The sequence below is a fragment of the Chelonoidis abingdonii genome, chromosome 11 (genome assembly GCF_003597395.2).
Source record: "Chelonoidis abingdonii isolate Lonesome George chromosome 11, CheloAbing_2.0, whole genome shotgun sequence".
Taxonomy (NCBI): Eukaryota; Metazoa; Chordata; order Testudines; family Testudinidae; genus Chelonoidis; species Chelonoidis abingdonii.
Window position 1 is genome coordinate 34,143,539 of NC_133779.1, and position 27,105 is coordinate 34,170,643.

Here is a 27,105-nt window from a genome sequence, read left to right on the forward strand (position 1 = left end):
TGAAGTTCAGATGTTTATTAAGCATTCCTTAAAGTTCAGACATTTGTCCCATGAAGAACATAGTTACAGAAGACCAGTCAATGGTACAAGTGCTATGCACTAGATCCAAATTACAAAGATATGTACAGATATGGAATCTTCACTGCTAATTCCAATTTGTGAATTCTTGTATAAGTGCTTTAAATTCCTTTCCTAGGGCCCCCACCCCAAGCCATCTTGCAGATAAAAGGTTTAGCACAACAACAAACCCTGATGTATAGCAAACAACTCTGCCATCCCTTGAGCCACAAGTCAGAATAGCCATTTAACCCTTGTTTGCTGAAGATGCCTTACTGTAATTTATACATACACATTCTTCTGCCTGACATATCCACTCCAGGCACTTGACACAGGTAATGAATTAAAGAGAGACATCAGTACAAGTTTAAAAGTAAATAAAATGATTGCACTTTTGTCCAATACTTCAGACTCTCATACATGGTTCATATAGTGGTGTTCATGATCAGATAAATACAAGTTCCTCAAAAAAATTAGACCTTTAAACATTTAAACTCCCTGAAACTTAGTTGGAGTTAAGCCTTCATACAATGATAAATTCCTGCAGGACTACTGTATCATAACTTGTTAACAGGAGGGGGTGATCGTTTATCTTTACTCCTCCAGGCAGAGAGTAAACTGATATGCCTTTCTGCTCAGGGGCACCTTGCCCGATGTGAATAGGTTCTGCAGTAGTTTACTATAAGCATCCATGAATTCAGTAGAGGGGCCTACAGTGCAAGACAGCTTGAGGTTCTAGAAATTCTAGACACCATGTAGATAATTCCCCCCCCCCCCACACACACACACCACCAGCTGAACCTCCCCCTAATTAACTAACCCTTTTGCCAGAAAAGACAATACCAGTCACTGGAGCATTTCCTAGTTTTCTAATACATGCATTAACTTCTCTTTTCAAAAGAAGAGAAGCCTTTAAAACAGTTCAGTCCATTACAGTCCTAAAAGTGTACTTGAAAGAAGTCATTAAGACCTTTTCCTCAACCCCCTCAAGCATACTATACCATAAAAACCTAGAAGTTCAAGACACATTATGACTGTAGGACAACTGAGGAACAAGTCAGAAGGGACAGGATTTTGACAGCTCTATCAGACTCCCTTTGCTGGAATGCCTCTTACAACACATGCAGAGTATGGTTTCAACATGTTTATGGCTTCATGAGATCCCAACCAAAAATCTAAGCCCATATTACACAAACAGTGAACCAAGTAAACCTGTGATTTCTATGCAGTATGCATACAAACCTTTATATGCTGTGTATATTTACTTACAAATTTCATTGCTATTAAAAAAGTACCCGAGCCCTCAAGTGCAACACTATAAAGAAACCAAAGGTTCCTGCTTGTGTTTTACATTCATTTTCAGACAAAAAGACTTTGGTTGAAAAATAAGTTACAGCATGGTTTTTACAACACAACGACTACACCACCACCCACAGTACTATTTAAATATTTTAACTAACTTTTGCTGAGATGGTTTGCCCATATACAGTGGGCAACTGACTGAGATGACCATGGACATTAGGAAAAAGTCCATCCAAAGAGAAACGAGACATTAGTGCAGTATCACCAATAACTAGAGTCAGGAATGTATACAAATATTCAGTGATTGCAGGGCTACAATATTAAACCTGGTTTATTTCAGAGACCCATTTATTCCTTCATTTGGAGTTGAAGCAAGAGCCAGCACGCACACTTACACAGCAGAAGAAGAGTTGGAGAACTGGATTTTGAGACCCGCAGTGTTCCAAGGTTACTTTGAAAGCGGATTTGCTGATGTGGTTGCCACATCAGTGTACAGCTGGTCTATTTGCTCTTTATACATCTTTGCTACAACAGGCCTCTTCAGTTTCATTGTTGGACCTGTAAGAAGAGGGTGGTAGTGGTATTTTAACTTATTTATCCCAATAAGGCCAATTCCAAAGTTTCCTCTTGAAGCAAGGCTGTTTGTGATTCTAGGGGAGTGCACAAAGGGCAGTTGGGGAAACCACAGTAATAAGGGAGACTTTCCAAGTTGGATGCCCATCTTGGAACAGGACAATCACTTGACATCAACTTCATATGCAGGGTGGAAGGCACAACAAACTGCTGCCCAGGGCAGTCTGTACATGTGGAAGAAAGCAGCAAAGCTGCCAGTCTCAGAGCCAGGGAGAGAAGGCTTAAGCCCTGTCTTCCCACACCATTTATACCGTCCAGGGGCTGAAGTGAACAAATGCCTGGTCTTGGGCCCCAGCCTACCAGCCACCACAGTCATTTGTCAGGACAAGAATTGAATTATTCTTGGAGTGGGCACCACAAAGGGGGAGGTGCATGACAGCCTGAGGCAGCTTACTGCAATTCTCAGGGAAGGAGTTGAGGCTCTGGCACATTAATTAAAAGAAGGTTACAGTATTCAATTGACATTAACCAGGTCCCTTCACATGGTGGAATTAAGGAGCCATGCAAATGGCCACCTACTTGTGCCCCTCAGGTCCAAAAGGGTAAACTACTAAGTGGGAGCATGTACCAGAAATAATTAACTCCAAGAAGTGCAAGTTATTTCCATGCCTCGGGGAAGGGGGGGAGAGGAGGAGGATGTTCACTTTGAAGCTTGGACATTAGTATCCAAAATCTTATTTGTTCAGCTGCTGCAGATGTAGCAACAAGTTGTTACAACAGGATGATACCAGAGTGCAGGTGGTTACCAGCAAGGCTTGCTGGGTGTTGGGAATGAAATATTCAATCCATCCCACTCCCCAAGATTAAAAGTCACATCCAGTTCCACCTACAAGACAGACAGCATCTCCCCTCATTCCTGTCACTCAGAAACCTCTGGTTACTACATGTCAGACTTAAAGTGCCAAAAGTGGCTATTGTCTACCTACCCAGCTGACAGGCTCCTGCAGTCCAGTTGTGTGAGTGTCCAACACAGTGGAGCACACCCTGTACACTCACAGGGCAGTTCAATACTGCCTTTAGTATCATAATACATGCAAGAGATCACAGCACACAGGACTTCAGGGCAATGAGATGTGCCACCACCTAGTCTGAAATCAGGAGTCCTGCATTTGTTTCAATATGCAGTAGGCCAGGTCACTTACCTAACTCTCCACCAGCTATTGAGAAGTCCTTTTCTAGAAGGACCCACTTCTGTACTTTCTGTGCATTTGAGATTGCTTTCTCATTGACCAATGCAATTCCCTTCTGGATAGCAGCCTCAACAGCTTTGTCTTTGCCACCTACAATGTCTGAGACTTTTGTAGCTTTGCTGCCTAATTTGAGACAGTATGCTATGGCTTCTGGAGTAAGGTCATCCTGCGGTTCCCCTGTTTCTTCGTTTACAGTGCACTGTTAAGAGGAAGGACAGAACATTATTTCACTGGTTCAACAGTTGTACATTAACTACACTGTAGAAAAAAGTAGTTCTTTTCTACAGTCACATTGTTATTTAACCCAGAAAAGTTATTTTCTATTACCTTGGCTGATCCTAAGCAGACAGCCAAAATCACGTCACCTTGGTGCAATAGTTTACCAATTCACTGAAGCTTAGTAGTTGAAGGAGATTATGTTCAAGTGAAACCCCTCAGATCTCAGCATGCTGAGAACAAAAGAATTGTTCAGCACCTAGGCTGCTCTAGAAGCAGGTAGAGAATTTCTATGACTAATTTTGTTATAGCTACAGTTGTGGTTCGTGCTCTTCCCCACTTAATTATTGGGGGGCATTTCTAGCCTTAGAAAAATAAGTCATTGAATCTGGGAGAGGCAAGCAGCACTGAAGTACTGATACACAAGAATGCAGCACAGGCTTCCCATACTGCTTTGTCATGGCCTCTTAACAGCTCTGTACCCAATAGCTCTTATTATGAGGAGTGGGAACTGGCCTCCGGAAATCTAGGGCTCAATCTTCCTTGGTGTAAAAAAAAAAAATAAAATAAAAAATAAAAAAAATTGAAACTGGCATTTTGCAGGATGTTGAGCTTGTCATTACCAACCTGGGAAACAAAGCAAATCAGATTTAAAACAAAGAAGCTACAGCTTTTTACTGCTATGGTGGGAGAGGAAATCTAGGAGACCACCACATTTTCCTTCTTGCATCTTACTGCTTCCATGTCCTCAGCTTTAACTCCCTTCTATTTTGCTGAATATGTATCAGAGAGAAATTGCACCTCTTCATAACCAAACTATAGCCACAGAATCTAAACATGAAGTCAGAGTTGCTCCCATGTACTACTCAAGTCAGGTCCTTGTAATGTAAGGTTACAGCAGGACATGCTCAGATTAAGTTTGTGAAATGCTTATTTGCAGGTATTGATATGATTTCAAAACCTCTCATTTGACCATGACAAGCCCTCTTAACTCTACTTCCAGAATGCAGCCAGCCATTCTGGCTAAGGTGATAGCTCATCTTATTTTCTGGCTACTTATCAGGAGATAAAAGAACGAACCATACCTTCAGAGTTAAAAGCATAGCAAGGAATTTTGCTTTGTCGCCAACTACCATAGCATTACTAATTATAGGAACAGCCTCCTTTACAGCATCTTCAATTGGAACAGGAGGGATATTCTCCCCTCCAGCAGTAATGATGAGCTCTAGAAGACAGTTAAGCATATCTGTGAAAAATGTGATCTTTCACTGCAGTTCCAGTTGTGCTTTGTGAAGTGTAGGTTTCAGAGAAATGGACATGTGCAAAGATGACAGCACTTGCACCTTAGCCAATTTCTGTCTTGTAACCACAAATGAGAGAATGTGTCCCTAAAAGGAATTTAATAAAGACATACATGGTCTACTGTGCTATTAAAATATAGCAGTGAATGACAGATTTGAAATTGCTGCAGAGGGGAGTTTCACCATGCACTGGAGAACCTAGGACTCTGCAGAATTTAGGTACAGTTTAGTATGTAGTACATGGGGCCTTGAGTATCAAGTTATTTCTGTGAACCTTTCAACAGCTTAGTACTGCAAGATTCCCTGGGACGACTGTCATCCTGACTTGGGAAGATTCTCCCCATCCTAGTTGGATCTGCACATTAGGAAATCCCAGAGGGGAACCAGGCTCCCCCCCACAAGCAAAGAGACTAGCTGTTTGTCTGCATGCAAAGAACAAAAGTTTTCAGTCCCATCTACCATTAATTGTTCTCTTCCCCATCCCCTCCCTTGGCCTTGTGCTCAGGTCCTGGGGAGAATCCACCATCTGAGATTATGGAGATTGAGCTCTTGCTGTAGGGGTCATTTGGAGCCATGAAGCTGTTGGTACTTGACTGTTCACCACTCTTTCCCTTGAAGGAAGGGTCTTGGGCCATACTTCTACACCCCAGGCATGGGAGGGACCCTATTTAACCCAGTCTTTACCAGAACTCTAGTGCTGGTAGCTAGGCATCAGAACTGGAGGGGGACCCAGAGGCAGATTCTTCCCCTGTCTGTGCCAATGCAGAGGAGTGCCTGTTTGGTACTCAAGACCATCCATATGTATTGGGGGGGCGGGGGCGGAAGATTAGCATCAGTCTAAAATGCCCTGGAGCTGTGAGACATGAGGGGGGGGACATTGCTACAGTGGCTCTGAACTAGGCAGTTTCAGACCCTTTGGGAAAAGGATAAGGGGCCTGCAGGGGACCAAAAAAAAAGTTGGTTCTTCCCTCACAGTAGCATGTAGGGGGTACAGATAGCACATACCCATGCTAGCATGGGTATAAATAGCTGTACAGATGAGGCAAGAGAGACTTAGATGGGTGGGGTATATACACCCCCAAACCCTAGGGGAGATACCCTATATGACCGCAATATGGCCAAGCAGTGCCTTCCACATCTATGCTATTTTTAGCAGTATAATGTTCTACTGCCAGCATTTCCCTCCCATCCCCATAAGGAAAATGCAAAACTCCCCCCCTCCCCCTGGACAAACCCAAAGTACGCTTGTGTTACTGACAGCACAAAAAAGGTGGAAGGATCAACTTTGTCTCTCTGAAGAGGGCACACTAGATAATAGATCACTGATCTGCTTTTGCATGTGTCCTATAGTAACTTGATTTAATCAGGTGTCCTTCATAGCAAGGAGTTATATATACAGGCCACTCCCAGGAACTGCTTCCCTTAATAAAATTTTATATTCAAATAGCTGGCTCATCTGACTGTGAAGGTGGATGACATGGTAAGAGCTAATGCTACCATAGCCTGTTGAAATAAAGTTATTTGCCAGCCTAGATTCCCTCGAGTCAGACTACAGCTAGCAAGAGTCAGTTTTAGACAACTATTGTGTTGCAGAGCAGGCCACTGGCTCTTTAACCCCCACCTATTGAAGTCTTGACTTCTACAATTTGTTTTCTAGCTTTGCAGCATTTTTTTTTTTTTTTTTTTTTTTTTTTACACACACACCACATTTAGAATACTCTACCACTGTTAGCATATCACCTTGATGCAATGCTAGGTCATAAGTACCTCTGGAGGAGTTTGTGCCACCTAGTAGATACCAAGCCTTGATAGAGGCCTGCTTATCTTGCAAGATTTAAACAGTTCATAGCACAGGATGGTGCAGCCAGACAGTTCAAACTAAGGATGAGATATTACCTTTAATTCTTCCAGTGATGTAAAGGAATCCATTCCTATCATGCTTGCCAAGATCACCTGAATGTAGCCAGCCTTCTTCATGAATTGCCTCTTTGGTTTTATCTTCCATGTTCAAATAGCCCATAAAGATGTGTCTTCCTGAGAAACAGATCTCTCCACTGCCATCGCTGTCAGGCTTGTAAATCATTGTCCGGCAACCTGTAATCTCTTTTCCACAGCTAAAAGAGGGACAGTCTCCTTAAGATTCAGTATGCTAAAAAGCTAGGAATCTAACAATTCCTATCAGTACCACTTAAATGTAAGCATTTGCACAAAAGGTCATGAGCCATATACTCTGGTTGTGGCGTCACATCTTTCAGCAAGGAATTCGTTTATAAGCTGCCTGTCAGTGTAGTGTAATGAGACCTACAATGGATCAGATATTAACCAGATTAGTACTCACTAGACCATGGGTGGCCAAACTTATGATGCTTTGAGCCACATACAATAATCTTCGGAAGTTTGAGAGCTGCGTGTATCTGCTGGGGCTTGGTGCTTCACCCCCACAGGAAGTGCCTGCCAGAGCTCAGGGCTTCAGCAATTTGGCCACCCCTGTACTAGATATTTAGGCCAGGTTTACACTAGGAAATTAAGTCACTATAACTATGGCTATAAACTGGCCATCAGGAAGTTTAGACTTGAAATTAAGACAAAGGTTTCTAACCATCAGGGGTGTGAAGTTCTGGAACAGCCTTCCAAGAGGAGTAGTGGTGGCAAAAGACATATCTGGCTTCAAGACTAAGCTTGATACGTTTATGGAGAAGATGGTATAATGGGATACCCTAATTTTGGCAATTAGTCTTTGACTACTAGTGGTAAATATGCCCAATCGCTTGTGATGGGGTGGGATCTGAGTTACTACAGAGAACTCTTTCCTGGGGTGTCTGGCTGGTGAGTCTTGCCCACATGCTCAGAGTTTAACTGGACTGCCATATTTGGGGTCAGGAAGGAATATTCCTCCAGGGCAGAATGGCAGAAGCCCTGGGTTTTTTTTTTTGCCTTCCTCTGCAGCGTGGGACATGGGTCACTTGTTGGAGGATTCTCTGCACCTTGAGGACTTTAAACCATGATCTGAGGACTTCAGTAACTCAGACATAGGTCAGGGGGTTGATACAGGAGCAGGTAGGTGAGATTCTGTAGCCTGCATTGTGCAGGAGGTCAGATTAGATGATCATAATGGTCCCTTCTGACTTTAAAGGGTGTCAGCTCAGGGATATGAAAAAATCCAGACCCCCTGAGTGACTCAGTTAAACAGACCTAGCCCCCAGCATAGACAGCACTAGGTTGACAGGAGAATTCTCCTGCTGACCTAGCTACCACCTCTCGAGGAGGTGGACTACCTACACTGATGGAAGAAGACCTCCTATTGGCAGAGGTAGTGTCTTCACTGAAGTGCCACAGCAGCCAGACTGCAGTGTTTTAAGCACAGATCTTCCCTTGGTTTTCAAAATATTGTTCTAGAATCCCTGAAGTTTAGAAAATTGTAATACAATTAAGGTATTTATTCCAAAACACACTAAATACCCTGGCTTGAGATTTCAGAGACTAATATATTCACAATGATCTTTCTTACAGTTTAATACATCCAGTAATTTTATCAAGAATTGTGTGCCAAAAAGTTATGAGAAATAAAGTGACAATTCCTCTTTTACAAGTTTCTCTGTCCCTCCATTTCTCATTTGTACCATCTAGAGAGCCTGGATGATTTAGGCTTTAAGACAGAGCTCCTGTTCTACAGGCCACTGGCAAGTTCCACCTTTCCTGTACCTCAGCCTCACAGTTAAGAGCTTGCTCCCAGTCCCCTCTTACTGGTGGCTAGCTGATGCTGGTACAGGCTGAAAGGGGGGAGCTGCTTGCCTCAGCAGAGGGTAGCAGTGATCCAAGTTGTAGATAATTAGTTTCTCTCATACCAGAAACTCTCAAGTTCTTTATGCAAGAGTTCCTCTCCACAATGAGGAATACATACCTAGTGATTCTGAATGCATCTGGAAGAGAAATGGTGTGAGGTCCACAGCTCTCGCTCATGCCATACAATTCGTACACAGGAATGTCAAGACTCAAGAAAAACTCTAGAGTCTCTCTAGTAATTGGGGCAGCCCCAGTGTAGCACTTTGTGCATCGATCCAGTCCAAGACCCTTCCGAACTTTTTTATACACCAACTGCCTGGCTAGACGGAAGTTCACTGGGAGTTCAGAAGCCCTTTAAGAGAAGAATTGAAAGAGGCTCAGGTTAATCTATCTTGTCATCCTAGACAGCCAAACTTTAGTTTCAGAAGACGCTCTTAACTTTTTACTACAGACCATAAATTAAAGATAATCCTGCATATTACATTTGCTAGCATCCCATCAGATTAGAGCATAATATGCTGTTAGGATCTACAGACTGCATTTAAATGGCTTTTAAAAAGTTTACCCATTCATCCGTTTCAGGTTAGTTTGTAATCCTACTTCCTTAGCCCATGCTGCCACTTTTCTTCTGAGAGCAGATGATTTTGCACCCACAGATTTCATTTTTTCTTGTATTTTCTCCCAGACACGAGGAACTCCCATAAAAGCTGTTGGTCTCACCTCCCGTAAGGTGTCTATCAAGCTGCCCTAAGTGAAGTAGAATTTTAGATGTGTAAAGCCACTTTTATTCAGAAGATGGTTTCTTGTTGACACCTAGATTTCCTTCCAAAAGCCACTGATGGATTGAGTCACTGATTATTAATGAGTAGAGTACTCTGTTTCTAGAGTACACTCCCATCTTCAAGGGGCACAACCCCATAATCAGCACCCATTTCAACTTTCAGGACTCCAACTCACAATATGCCATAATGCCACTACACTATGGACTCCAGATTAGTGTCAAAAGGTAGGTGCCCCCAGAAACCAGCCTCTTGTGCTCAGCAGTTAGTCTAGCCCTGAAATATTCATACTAGCCACCTTGCTTTTTTGTATTGCTAGCAGCATGGAGGAGTTTGCTTTCTGAGTGCTAGTCACAAACCCTGGTTTTCAACAGCCAGGGCATGTTAATGCCCCTTCCTTTGACTTCAGATGCACATGTGCCAACTGTCCATCAAGGGCAAAAACCTGGCCCTTCACATGACAGGGTAGAGATTTTCTCCTGGGGAGATTTTGGAGTATGACAAGTAAACCCACTGCACTACTCTATTAGAAAGGGAAGTTGCAGAATAGAGTGCCTGGAATGACATTTGAGGACCTAATATAGTCATACAGATTCAGAGTGCATGGTCACCTTGTCCATCTTTGTACCATAAAGCAGACAGGTGAACAGATGTCAGAGTTACTTGCTAGTGTGTCAAGTTTAAGAGTCTGTTTTAAGTTATAAAAACAGTGTTATTTACTATTACTTGGGTAAATGTAATCTGAGTTTCTTGGGATTTTGTCAATTTGTTCATGGACAACCTAGGTTTCCTCTTGTGACAACTGCTAAAAAACTGAGATACAGCCCTGTTACTGTCTATAAACATCTAAATTAAGTCCTTACCTTCAGTGCATCTGGTTGAGCAAAGAAAACTTGTGCACCAAATGTTATCGGCAACCAAATATCAATCATTTGAGCAGCAATATGACTGAGGGGAAGGTAGCTGATCACCAGCTCCTGTTGTTTTGTAGCTTCTGTCAGTCCTACATAGCGCCCTGCTGATAGTGAAGTCCAAGTTATCTGAAAACAGAAGCACCCCATGGTTACCATTCACACTAGTGGTTCTGAACAAGTTTGCAAGGCACAACACTGATGTCATTTAATGTTGTGAATTGCAGAGTATCTAAACAAGTATGCTTTGTGTGCGTTTTAAATCCACTAACCACTTCACTGAGTTTCTCCCTTTTCCTGGTCTCTTTGGCTAGTTTGAAGCTTGTGTTTAATGTAATCAGTTAGGGCTCATTCTGATTTCCCCTCAATCAGTTAAGGTTAAGTGGGTAACAGTTAGATTACTAGATTCCAAGGCCAGAAATGACCACTGTGATCATCTAAGTTACCTCCTGTGTAACACAAGCCATAGAACTCTCAAAATAATTTTTTTGAACTACAGATATTTTTCTAAAAGATCTGCTGATCTTAATTTACTAGTTGCCATTGAGTAAGAATCTAGTAGGACTCTTGGTAAATTGTTTCAGTGGTTAATTGCCCTCTTAAAAAAAAAAAAGAGTGTCTCTAGCTTCAGTTTCCAGACACTGGATCTTATACTTGTCTCTTCAGTCTAGCAGACAAAAATCAAGTGTGTTCCCCATAGGTACTTGTAGGCTGACCAAGTCACCCCTTAACCTTCTGTGAGGCTAACTAGATAGTGCTCCTTGTCGGGGATTCATGAAGGGAATCGGGTGTTGCAATGCCTAAAAGTTAAGCACCATGATGTTCAGCATCTAGAAAGTCAGAGGAAAACAGATATCCACAATGCCAAGTTAGGCCTAAGCTTCCTCTATAAGAAATGGGGAGAGATAGGCACTAAGAATGCCCTTCACAAAAGCCATGTTAGGTGAGAAGCCTGCTAAGACAGCCAATGGGAGATGCTTATCAGAGGGTGTGTCCTAACCCCTGCCCCTCTGCAATAGGCACCTATCTCTGCTTAGCAGTCCATGAATGGGAGCTGTCCATCTGGAGTTAGGTAGCTTAGGCACCAAAGTCATGTCTCATGAGAATGAGTTAGACTCTGCCCCACTCTAACAAAGTGGCTGGAGGGGGTGATGCTCACCTTACAAACAGCTTCTAGCTCAGAGGTTGGAGCATGCACCTGGGAAACAGGAGCTCCAGCTTCAATTCCCCCTTTGGCAGAGGGGGAGAAGGGAGCATGTGAACAGGGGTCTCATAAGTGTGCTCTAGCCACTGAGGTCTGGGATATTTTGATGTGGAGCTCCCTCAGTTTCTCCTGAGGAAGCTGTTCCACTGTGTAAATGAGTGACTGGACCCAGGAGGGGAGTGTCCTAACCACTGGACTACACAGTCATTCCCACTCTCATCCAGTGACTGCCCCACATCAGAATGTCTTAGCTCAGTGGTGGGAATTGCACCCGCATCTCCTATAATCCAGGTGAGTGCTCTAGCTACTGGGGCTAAAAGCTAAAGTGGGCACCACCACTACCCCTTCCTCCAAGGAGATTTTGAATGAGAGCTGCTCCAGTGGGCTTGCTTGGAGGCCACCTACGAGAAGATCTGCTTTCAGCCACTATAGCCGCATGCAGAGCCTGGTCTTTCCTGCCTAAGCCCAGTCTAGATAGTGACTCTAAAATCAAGGAAATAGGTATTCAGATGCCTAGATGGAGGCAGCAATGCACATGTCCAGAGCATGAAACATAGGTGCTGAGGGAACTTTTACCCTGAACAAGCTTAGGCACCAAGTGAGTTTCAGCACCTACAGAATTCAGCAGGAGTTGTATGGATCACACTGGAGCCAAAACTGGGACTTAGGCACTTGAGTAGTTTTGTGGATCCCACACATTGAGTCTATCCCATCCCTATTTTTGAATTGTGGATACAGTAGTCCAGCCATGGTCACAGCAATGACCAATTTTAAAAAAATAAGTTAAACCCCTTTAGTCTTACTCAACATTCTCCCATTTATGCATCCAAGGATTGCATTAGCCCTTCAGGTCAGTGTCACACTGGGAGTTCATGTTCAGCTGATTATCCCAGGAAGCAATGACTCAAAGATTTGGGGTCATTGTGACTAGAGCCCCCCCATCTGGTGTTATGGTCTGCTTCAAGTAGCTGTTCAGCCCCCTGCTACTGGAAGGGCAGTAGTAGGCCTCCCCCCTTATACTGCCTTCAGTCACCTCTGAGAAGAGGTATGTGCCATTTATACTCTGAGGAAGCAGAGAAGGAGTGTCACTTATGGGCAGTTATTTCCATCATTGCTTACAGCAGGGCAGTCTTGCACTTTGACAGGCTATTGACTAGATGGACCACTAGTCTGGAAATTCTCATGTTCACTGTTGGGTCTGCTCAGGCACTAAGAAAGCATCCTGGACCCAATACTGAATTGGTTTTGATCAAGAGAACTGGGCAAGGACACTTTGTGTATGCAGGAGCAACTTCCAAAGAGAAAGCAGAGATTAGAGCTGCCATGACATCAGTCACTTTGTCCTCAAATTGCCTTTGTCTCTGTGGCCAATACTATTCCACTTTCAGTCTACAGTCACTGTCTGGGAGATTGCTTTTTGAAACCCTTCTTAAGCTTTAAGCGTACAAAAGCTGGGACTGGAGCAAACTGTATGAACTTGCACTCACAGAAGACAGTCATGACCACAAAGCAAGCCTGTCCAATGCTTTTGAAGTTAGGCGAAAGCCTCAGTTTTGGTCTGACCCATACTTATCCTTCCTCACACACATTAGGTGTGGCCCTTGAGTTCAAGCACTGTGCTTTTCAGAGGCTCTCTTGGTATCTTAAGAGATTCACCAGCTGAACACAGTGTAATCTCAAAACAGATGTTAGGGTGCTTATTCCTTTACCCTCTCACTTTCCTGGTCCAGAGAGCAGCAATACCCAAAGTCCAAAGGTGCAAACAATTAGATGTTTATTGGGGGTAAACTTCCAGCACGTATGATTCCAGTTTCCTTCCTTAGTGTCCTCCTTCCCAGCTCTGACACCAGAGCCTTGCCTGCATCCCTGTTCCCATCCCCCCCTTAGCAAAACATGATTCCAATTCCCCCCCCCAGTCCTCCCCCCCACCATACTTCCTGATTGATTGCAGAATATGCATCTGCAAACAGATTCACGAGATGCTCCTAATTTGATTTTTTGTTGGTTGACTAGTCTCAAACTACACAAGCTGTGTAGAACAGCACTAGTTATATTAGGGAAACAAGTTATCCCAAATTATTTCTGTCACCTCTATGCAAAGGCCACCACTGAGAGGAGTATCTAGGTTAGTGGCTCTGCCATCCCATTGATGGAAGGTGAGGGTTCATCTTTTCATTAAAAATAGCACCGCCCATGAATGTTGGCCAATGTTAAGCTCTGTAAAATGGGTACACTGATCATTAGATCTCACAGCTCTTAATGTCTCTTCTTTGTAATTTGCTAGCTATTGGGCCCTACTGTTCATTAGTGCTACTAAATCTACAAGAAACCCAGCAACAGTTTCAGTGTCCTGATCTGGTTATGGAAGAGTTAGTCTGTCACTAATGTGACAAATGGTTCTTTGTATTTGGAGGACAAAATATGCCTAATATTTCTTTCCAGAGATCTATTCTGCCCAAGCCATGGGTGCTTTGGACATATACTTGTGGGACAACATAAGCAAGATTCCCCTCACTCTGACCAGAAGTAAATGAATTGACAAATCTTCTCTAAAAAAGTGGTCTTGAAAAGAGAAACTGTTTCCAAGTCAATTTGTGTTTGTTTCAATTATGTCCTAGTGTTAAAATATTTTGGCTATTCTTCCAACCTCAACACTATTTAAAATAGTGCATTCCAGAAAAATCTGAAAGCCAATAGCAGTTCTTTTACTTGGAGGCAAGAATACTTACATTATCATGACTGAGCATAACTCCCTTTGGCTGTCCAGTTGTTCCTGAGGTATATATCAGTGTACAGCATTGGTTAGGCTTCTGGGATTCAATGATCTTATCGAGCTGGGAATCTGGATCATCACTGCCAAGGCTCATAAATTCACTCCACTACATTCAAAAGTAAAGAGCTTGGTCAGGCTTTATACTCTTTCACATACGCAACTAAGCTGTCTGGAAGGTGTGGGGTGGGGTGGAGGGATTTAAATTGGTGAAGACCACAACTGTTTTTCCAGAGAGATGTCATAGGTTTACACATCTAATTATATCTTCACTTAGTCCATGGAGGTCTTTCCATCAAGAATTCACTTGAATTATAATAGTGTAGTATATATAGCTGTGGATGCAGGGTGTGCATGAGAGGAATATGGGTGTGGCCCGAGCACTGTGATTTTGTTCTACTGACACATGAGACATGTTTTGCGGGAGTAATTTTAAGGGAGCTTCCTGGGCTGGAGTGATGTTTTCATTGAGTCTTGAATGTGTTGTGTCTAAGGGCTTATTTAAAAATGAGACTGGGAACACTTGCAGGAAAGCCATTTTTGTGCTTTATTGGAAATGGTGACCCTCCAGGAGAATTGAGATAATGACCTACTTCTCCATGGCTTCTGTGTAGTCATTACATCCATGCTACACAGTTGTGAAGTTACTACTTGTGAGAGTGGAGAATTCGTATCTTGTAGTATTTCCCCCCCACCTCCATCCACTGCATACAAGTGTAAGCGATTTATGAAAGAACATAATAGAAGATCAAGAACTTTCCCCACTCCAAATTGTTCCCTAATGAACAGGGTAGGGCCCCTCCATGGGTGAGCCATGAGAGATGGCAGTGGGACAGTCAATATTACTCACTACAGCTGGGTGTTGAGAGGTGTACTTGCAGCATCAAAATGTAGCTAGTTATTCAGAGGCATTTAGTATGCAAGCAACACCTCAAATGTTAGTTAAGTAACATTACTTACAGTGTAGAGATTTGGTCTCTTCTCCTTAAGCTCTCCATTGTACTGGATGATTGCTTTCAGAAGAGGGAGCTTGTGCTGAACCTGCAGTAAAGAGCAAGCAAGGTATCAGAGTAATCTAGTGTTTCTTGCAACTTCCTTTCAGCTTGAAATATGCAACAGAACTTTCTGATGAAGCTATTGTCTTCAGACTACGGCTTCATCCACAGTTGAAAGTGCAGCCACCTTTGGAGTGGAGAATATTAATGCTACTTAATGATTGAGAATCCAACAGGATTCTCAGACTATTTGAACCGGAGGAACTTCAGGTAGTTAGGAAGTAATTATCCAGACTGAAGTCTTACAGGAAGACCTTGATTTCCAGAAAGCATCATGCTATTTTTTAGTGATGCTTGATTTTTGCTTGTGGTATTCTGTGACTGTTTCAGAGCCTTGACTAGGAATGTAAACCATGTGTTTTAACTTCAATTGCCCTTCAAAGTTGCTTTGGCTACCAGCCCCCACCCATCCACCTCTGGAAAGTAACAGCCCAGGATGGATTGTTTGATTTCAGTCTTCATATTGACCATTGCAATCATCTTTTCACTCTAGTCCCAGTTTGGTTTCCCTGCCCACTCACAGGAAGGCTTGCAAGCATTAGTAAGTGTGTACACTCCACCTTATCCCTTTAGAGTGCTACACGCACACCAGGTGCAGCTGAAATTGCAAGGGGAAGTGGGAGTTCTGCCATCTGCTGTACTGTCAAGTCCCATTCATTTATTCTAGCAAACCAAGAAATGCCTGTTTCTGGGCTGGGGATGGAAGGGAAGAGGGCACACACCCTACTGTAGGGCTAGGGATGTAATTTAAATACTTGCTTGACTATCTAACCCAGACAAATGCTTTCCATATGCCACTGCCACCCCTTAACTCTATAAAAAGATACTTACTTCTAGAATTTTCTCCAGCTGTTTATGATTCTCCACAACCAGGATATTAGCACCACAGTTCTCCGCTACATACTGGCAGGCTTCAGGAGAGTTTGTGGTGTAGATGCCAACAGCAAAACCACTATAAATCAGAGTTAGAGGGTAACTAGTCAAGGATTTCAGCCTCAGAAGTTGGCCTCTCTACAGAAGAGCCTTCCCTGCTCCAGGATGTAGACACAGATTAATCTAAACTCCTTTTTTGTAAGGAGGATCTCTCCTATGTGTTAAATTCTAGAAATTGAGATTACATTAATGAAGATTTATAATTTGTATTTTTCGAGGAGCCACAATATACTAGATTCTCTTTGCAGAACCTCAGCTCAGTTACAGGTCTAGTAGTCCCCTCCCTCCCCAACATGAAGTGCAATGAAACAATCTTTCAGACTAGCATATTATTGCTTCAGCTCAGCATTATGGAAGCACAACATCCTCTAATCTAGTGGCTCTCAACCAGGGGCCACGAACAGGTTTCAGGGAGTCCACCAAGCATTAGACTCGCTGGGGTCCAGAGCAGAAAACCGAATCTTAACTGCATAGGGCTGAAGCCTGAGGCCCTGAGCCCCACCATCCAGGGTGGAAGCCAAAGCCTGAGCAACTTAGCTTTGTGGAGCCCCCTGTGGTGTGGGGCCCCAGGCAGTTGCCCTGCTTGCTACCCCCTAACATTGGCCCTGGTTTTTATCTGTCGAAAAAAGTTGTGGGGGGGGGGAGCTCAGAAAAAGCTTGAGAACCCCTGCTCTAATCAAGCTATATATGTATCCCTCTAGTCTGGCTTGTTCATTTGTTATTAGAGGTGTAATCTAGAGAGTCTAAACAAATTTAGCCACAAATAAGGAGTAGAGGCTTTGACATCAACAATTGTTTCATCATCATGTTTTTAACATCTATTGGCATCTGAAAGTGTAAGAGTCTTTATAGTGCCAGTGCAAGCTAAATTGGTTTCTTACCCAGCAAGAATAGCTCCAATGTCAGCAATAAACCACTCTGCAGAATTAAATCCCAAAATGCCCACTCCATGGAAACGCTCCAATCCCAACTGTAAACAAAGATCAGATAGGATAGGACTTATTTCTCTTGGAAAATTAAATGCCTTAAAATGAGTTAAGCCATATACACTAGCAAGTGTACAGTGACACAGCTGTACTGGTGCGTTGTAAGAGGACTTGTGTAGCCATGCTATGCTGACAGGAGAAAGCTCTCCTGTCGACATAAAACCACCTCAACAAGTGGTGGTAGCTATGTATGTCAGTGGGAGAAGCTTCTCCCACCAACATAATCCTGTGCACACCACTATTTTTGCCAATGACATGTAGGTTGCTTGAGTGTGTTTTCACACTCATGAGCAACATGGTTTTTGCCAACATAAAGTGGTAGTATAGACATGGCCTTAGGACTCACATTAAAGAAATTCCCTGAAGATTGGCACAGAACCAACACACAAGTTGTTTAAATTTAGTCTCAAGATATTGTGTTTTGTTCAATGCTGACACAGTGCAAATGCAGACTCCCAGCAAATGCAATAAGACCACTTCATTGGCATGAAGTAATACATTATAGTTTAAAGACCGGATCAGGAATCAGAACTCCTGAGTTTAATCTAGACAGATATCAGCTCCCTCTCTGGACTTAAGCAAATTTAAAAAGTGGCAGAAACAAAATTAGGAGGCACTTGCATTTAGTATCTTACATAGTTACTTTGAAGGTTAGTCACATTTTAAATTAAAAGTATCAAGTATCAGTAACATCAAGGGCAGCCCTCCTGACTCCATTGAAGCCCAGGGCTGGTTTGCTATGGACTTCGATTGGACCAGGATGTCACATCAGAGCCTCCTGGTTTTGCTGCAGGAACTCTTATTACACACTTAAAAGGGCAGGAGTCTGGGATTTCAGAGCTTCTTTAAGTTGAGCAATAGGCTAACAGAAAGCTTGTGATTTTTAGTTTGACAAATCCTCTCTAGTCATGAGTGAAACCTGGACTAGAGGTCCAATCAGCCACAGAGTTCCTCCAAGAGGGTGGCACACAAGATGTTCTATGCTAGTGAAAAGCCAAGCAGGAAGTTTTGCAGCAACTTTTCACTCTTATACAAAGGTCACTTTTTCCAGTTGGGTTATTTCCTTAGTTTTGAGATTTTTATAAAATGGACAAAACGTTTCACGGACAGTAGGAGACACTCACATATAGTGACGCACTGTCAAGGAGAAGCCCCTGCCAGTTGCTGAGAAGTCTAAGAGTAGCCTGACCTCTTGGAACCAGACTTGAAAGATTACACTCCAGAACAATCACATCCTTGGTTCTCATTAGTTATTGCAGCAGAGTACACACAAATAGAACGAGGCTTGGCTGGTAAGTTTGAGAGTTCTGTAAGGTTGTCTTGAATGTGGGTGGGAAGGAAAATTAAACATTTAAATAATAAATGTGTCTAGAAATAACCCACATTTTTAGAGCTAAAAAAGTTACATAACAGAATAAGCCAGGTTTGGAGTTTAAGTTTAAGTTCCTTTGAGGAATGTTATGTATATCCATAAAAGTTCTACAAGACATACCTTAATAAAGCTTTTTGCTGCCTTCCGACATTCCTCATAGTATTGCTTATAAGTTTGCTTTATCCACTTGTCACCCTTCTTTGATGCGAGGGCAAAATAGTCACCATATTTTTTAACAGCTTCCTGGAATAGTTCATGAACAGTCTTTGGTGTCTCACTACCAATACCCTGTTGTTCTAACCTTAGTTTAACTTCTCCATCCCGTCGTGTTGTCCATAGGCCTGAGGCAGGGGATGAAGCTAGTATTGAATAAAATAAAAATAAAAAGGTGTCAATGTAATGCCTTGCATTTAGATTTCCTTCTGCCAATGTGAATTGTCACTTATTTTGTACTTTGGGCAAGTTGGCAGATAGGTCAGATTCTATTTTGAGACTGGAGTTTTGCTGAAACTTAACTATATTCAAACTGTGTGCAAAAGAACGAAATGGGAAACCTGAAACCTCTCCCTCTCACTACTCCTTGTTAGAAGGGACGTGAAAGTAGTAGGAGGGTGCTAGCACAGGACCAGCTGGCATCCTCCTGTGGAGGCCAAACTCATTCAGTCCCTCTGCCCCAAGGGGCTTATCCACTGGCACAGTGTAGTGTAACATTTACCCTCCCTGAGGACCACCACCACTGCAACCCAAACTAAATTCAGCATGGTTTCTCAGGAGACAATCCTACAGGTTAAGTTTTTTTGGTTTTATGGCATACAATTTTGGAAGGCAACAATTTAAAAAGTTTAGAGCAACTTATTTGATAGGAATGTTATAATCATAAACTTTTTGCTTACCTTTGGATCTAAACATATCTAGCTGAGATTCCTCAGTGTTAGTCTCTTCAGTTATTTCAGCTCTATGGTTCTCAGTTCTGCAAGCAATAGCAAGTACTAAGTATTGGATGTTATTTTAGTACACTGACCTAAGTGTACAGCATATTCTCACAGTTCTCAGATATTCTTTTCAGTTTCATAATTTAGTTATGCCAATCCCTTGATACCAGGAGGGGAATTTTCCTATTATATTCTTGGTCCCCAATATTCTGGATTTAAGTTTGTTGTTCCTTTTACTGATAGTCTATATGGGGCTAACATAGCAAGACAGTCCAAGCCTCAAAAAGTTTACAATCTAAATCCAAAGTGTATGTTAACACAAGTTTGAACACAACTTGTTTTGATGCTGACATGAACTGATTACTTGCATTTCCAGGCAAGCTCTGGCTGAACTCATAAGCTTGGCAGCTAGGAAGACTGGCACAATTGGAAAAACAACAAAAAAGGACTTCCTAAGTTGTGGACTTAAAAAAGCAGATGCCAGAAGTGGAGGAGCTCTTTTCTGCTCCTTCTAGGGAACAGGTCTTCCCTACTCACTACTACAGAGAGCCAATCCAGGACACTTGGCCCCAGCAGCTTTCCCTGCTTACCACTCAGATTAGTGGTCACCCAGCACTCTCTCAGGAAAGTCCCTAAGAGGCCCTCAACTTCCCTCAGAAGGATTCAGCAGTCAAAGTAGGTAAATTTTCAGCGCCTCCAACACAGCTTTTTCTTCAAACTCTAGTATGCTTCAGGCCATCAATAGTCAACAGAAGCCACCACATGATGCCAGATGTGTCAAAGGAAGGTGAAAGAAACCCCTTTGGTCTGATTAGTCCATTAAGGGAAGGTTTCCTAAACACTTATCAGTTAATGGGTGGCTTTTCTCTTGAAGCATGAATGTTTATATCCCACAGGTCCATAAGATGGAATGCAATAGATCCTCTGAGTCACATAAAAGTTAATTTTGACTCCTACTAAGTTGTTTGCCTCAATAGCGTCTTGAGGTCTCTTAGCCCACCATGCATCTCCAGATGCTTTTTAGCACATTACACATACACCTGCCCCTCACACACACAAATCTCCACCTCTTCTAAAAATCCATGGAAGTAGCTTTGCACAAATCATACAATGTTTGATACCTGTGTTAGGTGGCCGAAATAGCCACCTAGTGTTTCACCATTTTTATGGTCAACTTAGTCTTAGACATAACTTTGAGGCAATGATCAGAGTTCGAGGGAGTCAGGCAAACTATATATAGTTAGGCTGTGAGTTGATCATGACTTGCCGTGACCTCTGTAGCAGCCCAACCTCAGGCAGCCCATGGGGCATTCACACCAGCTGTTGCTGAGGGGCAGGCAGTGACCTGAGACTGCCCCAGCAGCAGGTGATTTAGTGTGGAAGTGGGTGAGGGTTCTGGGCTGCACTTACCTTGAGGGGGGCACCCCAGAAGTGGCAACATGTCCCCTCCTCCCTCAGCTCCTAGCTCTGTGCACTGCCTCCGCCCACAGGTGCTGCCCCTGCTGCTCCCACTGACTACAATTTTCAGCCAATGGGAGCTGTGATGCTGGCAGCACAGAGCTAGAAACAATGGGAGGGACAGAACCTGCCAGCCCCGCTAACTCCCCCAACAGCACCTGTGGTGACACCCCCCCCATATTTAGTCCAGGTATAGTACAAGTCATGGACAGGTCACAGGCTAAACTTCCCTCTAAGCTATGTAACAGCCTATTAAATGCCATGCAGGCACTCAGGGCTGCAGTGGGGAAGAGATTCCTCCCCCCAGCCTGCACCCTAAACCCCTCATCCCTGCCCCTACCCCAGAGCCTGCACCCCCAGTACCTCAACCCCCTGCCCCAGCCCTGAGCCTCTCATCACCAGCTGCACCCCAGAGTCCACACCCCCAGCCATGACCTGTCTATGACTTACTAAAACATTCAGTTAACTATAGTTAATTGAGTCATCAACATAATGGTTAAGGGGTCATCCCACCATGGTGCTGGGCAGCATCTCTCCTCCAGTTTCAACCTTGCTGGAAGACAACTTTTGTAGCAGATGGGGAGCAAGTGAACTCCACTATACCCTAGTAGCTGCTGATAGGAATGGAGAGACTTGGTATTCTTCCTCTCCAAGACAGGTTTATTTATCAGACCTTCATCTCTCTGCCCTCATTAGCCAGATATGTTTGGCATAATGAAGAATCTGCCAGCAGTCACATAACTCACCTTCCAGATAACTGAACTGGAAGCTGAAGTCTGGCCTGGCCTTTGGGGATCCATGTACCACTCACCAGAATGAGATCCCTTGAGCTACAAGTATAACTGTTCTGCTCTCCTAGTAGTCATATGGATGGTGCTTGCTCCCCTGCACTCTACAACACGCCATTCATACAGTCACCTTAACTCATATTAGTCAGCCATGACTGCCAGGTAATCTAAATAAAGGTCATTCCCTCCCTGCCCCAGATAGAAGGGAATATTCAGTCTTGCCTTCTCAAATTGCCTTCCTGTTTTTCTAAAGTCTGTCACTCTGATATCACTGTGGGTTCATAGGCAGGTGAGCACTTCGTGTCAGTACTGAACCATCACATCTCCATGAGAATTCAGATAAGGGGAGAGTCCCACCTTTTGTTCTGTTAAGTACTGATCCACAGTTTTCAAGTGTGGGTATCCCTTGATGTCCACTTCCAGAGAATTTTCTGAGCAAATGCCAGCCTTCTAAAATTCACTAGGTTCTTATGACATCATTGATGTCTGAATTCTAGGCTGTCCCTAGCCCTAGGTATCAACTTTGGCCCTACATGCAGGCAGGGTCACTAGGACACTAACTGTTGCTATAGAAATAGCAAATCGTAGCCAGATCATTGTGACATACAAGAGTCCTGGCACATGATTGCCTGTAGGCAGGTCTGTAGTTTTAGCTGTTAGCTTTAGTATGAGACAATGTTGGTCCCAGGCATGTTTCTGTTCCTGATTCAGTCAGAATTCTGCCCCCCCCACCCCAAAATTCTAGTATTCCCTTTTGGAAAAGAAACTGAACAGTTCTTAAAATGTAGTTTTCTGGAGAAAAACCATAGCACCTCAAATGCCAGTATGTGTATCACACTGTAAAAATGAGCAAGCTTGTTCATTATAGTATAGAGGTGACTGTTTTAATTGCCAGGCAAGCAGATGGAGTGGGGAGGGCAGTTAAAAACAAGTGTTGACATTTCACAGTTAGTACATTCAAAACCAGTGACAATCAGTAAAGTTCAGTTCTTGTCCCCATCCCTAGAGTTCCATGGGTGGGTGCACAATTGCTGTATTTGGAGGCTATTCTCCCAAGATCCACCAAAATAGAAGGATTTAAACAGATTCTAGTCTTTCAAACCGCTGGAATTAAGTCTAAGGTAGCTATTTTGATAGTGCACAATAAATCAAAGCTTGCTTCTACCACTATGTTTGCAATCCAGAACCAGGAAAGGAGGAAGTAATCAAGTCTGTCCCTTTAGCTTGCTCTGCAAGCTATGGAGTCTTAACTGTGGGGCCAGCATAAAGCACACTTCATATCAATTTGCACTTCTATTGCCAGATTGGCATGGGTAACTGTCACGAAGAGTCATTTTGCTGAAGTGGCTGTGCATTTTATAGTAGTTTAGGAAGTCAAAGCAAGGGGGAAGGGAAGAAAGACTAAGGACTGCTTTAAAATCAGGCAGATAGGTACATAAAACTGAAGGCAAATGAGAGGTTGCAGAAACTTCTCACTACTTGCTAGGGCATTTGGTAGATCTAAGCTAGCAGAGGATATATTAATACTGCTAAATGGATGCAGAACCACTGAAAAGCCAGACTGGTCATACTTACTGAATCTTATGGATCAAGCAGTAAGGCCACATCATTAAGAAAACAGGAGGGGCACTGTTGCAGTATTTGCAACTAGTAAAATTTACTCTATTAGCAGTACAATGAGGTTGCTTATTAATGGAAGGAAGTTTGGGAAACTATCACAGGGCTAAGTACCACCATCTTTTTAACATGGTTTGATATTCACTAGCAAGATGTGGGTGGTTTTTGTAGCAGGTTGTGGCACTGGAGTACACAAATACACACTATCACAGCACAAGGTTTCCTTTTGATTGAGCCTGAAAATCTCAGGCTCTCTCCATGTGCTTCAAATAAAGCAATAAGATTTTAGGCAGAGTCTCTGGAGAGTTTGGCACCTAAACCCCACTAATTTCATTGTATTTGGGAGCCTAATTCTAAGGCTCCTTTGGGAAAAAATATCCAAACTTCTCCAGCAGCAGTTGGTTTGACAAGGGCCTTATGCTACAATTATGCAGGAGCAAGTGTGAATGAAATATAATCTTCTGCTTAAATCAGTCTTAACTGAAGATTAAAGTATTTTTTGCAAGGCATTTCCCCATTGGCTAGGGTTCAAAGCTATACACAAATCTTTGTTCCAAGCCATCTAAATGAGGGAAGGTTTTATGGGCCAGGGAGTCCTAGCAGACCATAGGTTCACCTGACCAGCTATAGAGTTCTCACCTCAACCACCACAGAAAAATGACAAGGAAGAAGAGAAGCCATAAGAGTGGTCATGTGACCCTCCCCTAGGGTTACTAGAGATCCTGATTTTATCAGGACTGTCCTGATATTTGCCTGTTTGTCCTGCGTCCTGACTGATGTTTGGTTGGGACATGAACTGTCCCAATATTTTGTACTCTGGCACCCAGGCAGAGGGGGCTCACGCCCTCCCTCCCAAACTCAGTCCCAACCCTGTCCCATTGGATCCCTCCCCAAATCCCCACCCTGGCCCCACTTCTTTCCCCAAGCATGCCACATTCCTCCCAGGCTTGCATGAATCAGCTGTATGGCAGCACAAACATTGGAAGGGAGAAGGTAGAAATAGGATGCGGCAGCCTGCTCAAGGAAGGCGGAGGTGAGCTGGTGCGGTGAGCTGGTGCTGTGAGCTGCTAGTGGGTGCTCAGCCCACAAATTTTTCCTAGGCTCTGGTGGCCCCCCCAATATTTCATGTCTCATCTAGTCACCCTCCCCAGCAGTATGTTTCAGAGCAGCTGTCAGATGTAAATCACTGTGGGGCAGGAGACTGGATTGGGGAAGACCTGGCTGGTGGCTCCTTCCCTGTGCCTGGCTCAGCTGCTAGTCCTGGCTGGGCTGGAGAGGACAGGACTTCCTCTTCCCCTGCATGGCATCCAGGGCTGGGTCACAGCCACCCCAAGATTTCTCATCCAGCTGCAGGAAGCTCTGCAAACTGCCCCTGTTTCCTGCACCCATCATTCCTCAGCTGCAAGGGAAGGGATCCCTGTACAGGGAAATGCTTCTCCATCTGCCCAACCCCCATGCATCCAGACCCTCCTGCTGAACCTCACCCCCCAATAAGCTCCATTCCCCCTGCACCTGGACCATCCAGTTGAGCCACCTGCACCCAGATCCCTACCCCACTGATCCCCACCCACCTTCACCTGGATCCCCTGTAGAGTCCCATCACCAGTGAACCCAGACCCCTGCCCCAAAAAGCTCATGCACCCAAATCCCCCCTCCTCCCCACCCCTACACCTTGATCCCCCACTGAGCCACCCACACCCAGACTGCCCCACACAGAACCCTCTCAACCCACACCTGGATCTTCCCCCTGCTCCCGCATTAAGCCCCTCCACTCTTGGATCCTGCCTTGCTAAGCCTGCCTGCCCACACCTAGCCTGGAGGGGCAGGGGCATTTCGGGGTCCTTGAGCATGTCAGGGTTTGGTGCAGCCTCACCCAAGTCCAGGTCTTCAGTGGGAAGTCACTATGCAGCTCCCACCTCTGTGTAGCAAGATCCCCCTGACTTCTCTCATATGAGAGACAAACAAGATGTACTTTCCTACATCCTGGACATTTCCCTGCAAACAGCCGATATTTGTTTACAGTATAGCAACATTCTGAATACAGACATGCTAAGTATTAGACACAAATGGCCAATGCCTTTCTACAGATATAAATTCTGCCAGAGTTAACATTAAATGTACACTCTGTTACAAGAGACGTTCAGTCTGCCTGCACAGAATGCTTTTTCAACATGCTCCAAATGCATAGTGTATTTCAGAAGCTAGTCACTGCACTCTGTAAAGCAAGTTCTAGTCTGCTTTTACTTCCTCACAGCATTAGATTTTATAGTACAAGCCCATGTTAATGTAGATCGTGGAAACTATCATAGTTGTCAATCAGATGGGAATTAATCCAAGCAGAATTTAAAAAAAAAAAAAAGAGAACCTGGATGCAGAGTTCACCATGACATCACTAGGAGACACCTCACATGACACTGGAACATTCAAGTTAGAGGCTGCATCTGCCAATACAGTACCCATTTCTGATTCAGACAGCATTGTTCCTGCAAAAGATTAAAGTGACAAAGTGATAGTTTAAAACAGCTTTAAGGAAACCAGTTTGTCAACATTTTGTTATCTGAATAAGCCAATTCAATCAACTGTCACTGAAGGCAGCAGTATTTGTATTTGCAAAAATAAAATAAAAGAGCCTTTATCTGGTCCAGTAGTAGGATGGCACTATAAAAATATATTCTATGAGATTTAAGAGTTGTTAGATTTCCCACCCCCCCCAATTCATTTTTAAAAGAACAGTATTTGAACTGCTTACAATTTTGAACACTTCATTAAAAGGTTCCCATTTATATCCTACACTGTTTAGCCAGAAACACTGAATTTAGATCTTAACCCCAAAAAACCTAACCAGAGTTATGGTTTAGAGTCACACAGTGCATTGTCTGTGCTTTTGTCAAGTCCTTCTCTGCAGTGTCAGCATAAGCACAAAAGTGTAACATCCTTTATTTTTAAACTAGTGCCCACCAGGAAGAGTGATAGCATCTTATGTCATGTGTTCTCTGCATTGCAATTGGAAGTAACCCATCACCCCACATTTCTCCTTATATGGAAAGGCTGATCATGTGTTTGTTCCTCCTCCCCCCTGCAACACAAGCACATGCAATTAGTTTCTTAGAGGATGCTGGCTAGTTTCCTTTTTCCTGCCTGGAACATGTTCACAGCAGCTGTGATGTGGTCACAGCAACAGTTACTGTACCTTAGGCAGTCAAGAGAGCCCTTGCATGCAAAGCATCCATTACATTTGAACACGAAGTGTGCACAATTCATTTTTGTAATAATGACAGTTTAGTAGCTGCCTTCTTCCTGAGTGGGTTTCATAGTCAGCATTAAGTGAATGTATTGCTATTTTGTCTTAAAGGTCGAGTTTGTGCATCTACATTAACCTAATGCTAGAAGGGTCAGTTTTACTTGAGCTGGCATTAGTCAGTACATAGGCCTCAAACTCAGGATATTTGGGTTGGGCTTTATTTGCTCAGAAGAAAATCATCCTATAAAAAGGAGGAAAACACAATCCTGTTAACTCCTTTAAGAGTCATAGTTCTCCATACTATCTATTATATATATATTTTTATCATGCAAGACATTGCAACAACTTTAAAGTTGTCAATATAAAGCACCACTGATAGCATAAAAACCCATTTATCTGAATTTTAGGTTAAGGGCTGGTTGCTTTCCTCTAGCTAGTCTGAAGCAGAGTCTGCTGAACTGTGGGGCTGAGGGAAGAGGGTAGTAGCAGCTCTGAATCACTTTGCTGCATCAGAACAACTCGTCAAAATATATTGTATGGCTACTGCACCATGGCCAATCTATAGTATGCTAGACTC

At 43.4% G+C, this 27,105-nt stretch overlaps 1 protein-coding gene across 1 annotated transcript; it reads right to left on the reverse strand.

Moving 5' to 3' along the window:
* Positions 1 to 26,220, reverse strand: ACSBG2 (acyl-CoA synthetase bubblegum family member 2). Its single transcript, XM_032786656.1, has 15 exons — positions 26,130 to 26,220; positions 25,653 to 25,770; positions 19,386 to 19,462; positions 18,613 to 18,851; positions 17,016 to 17,104; positions 16,033 to 16,153; positions 15,107 to 15,187; positions 14,106 to 14,255; positions 10,125 to 10,301; positions 9,048 to 9,229; positions 8,601 to 8,834; positions 6,596 to 6,813; positions 4,484 to 4,623; positions 3,135 to 3,381; positions 1 to 1,917 (listed from the first exon to the last, which is right to left on the reverse strand). Exons 1-15 carry the CDS (start codon positions 26,218 to 26,220, stop codon positions 1,808 to 1,810), a joined length of 2,274 nt encoding a protein of 757 aa, XP_032642547.1. The 3' UTR covers positions 1 to 1,807.
* Between the last annotated feature and the right edge of the window lie 885 nt (positions 26,221 to 27,105).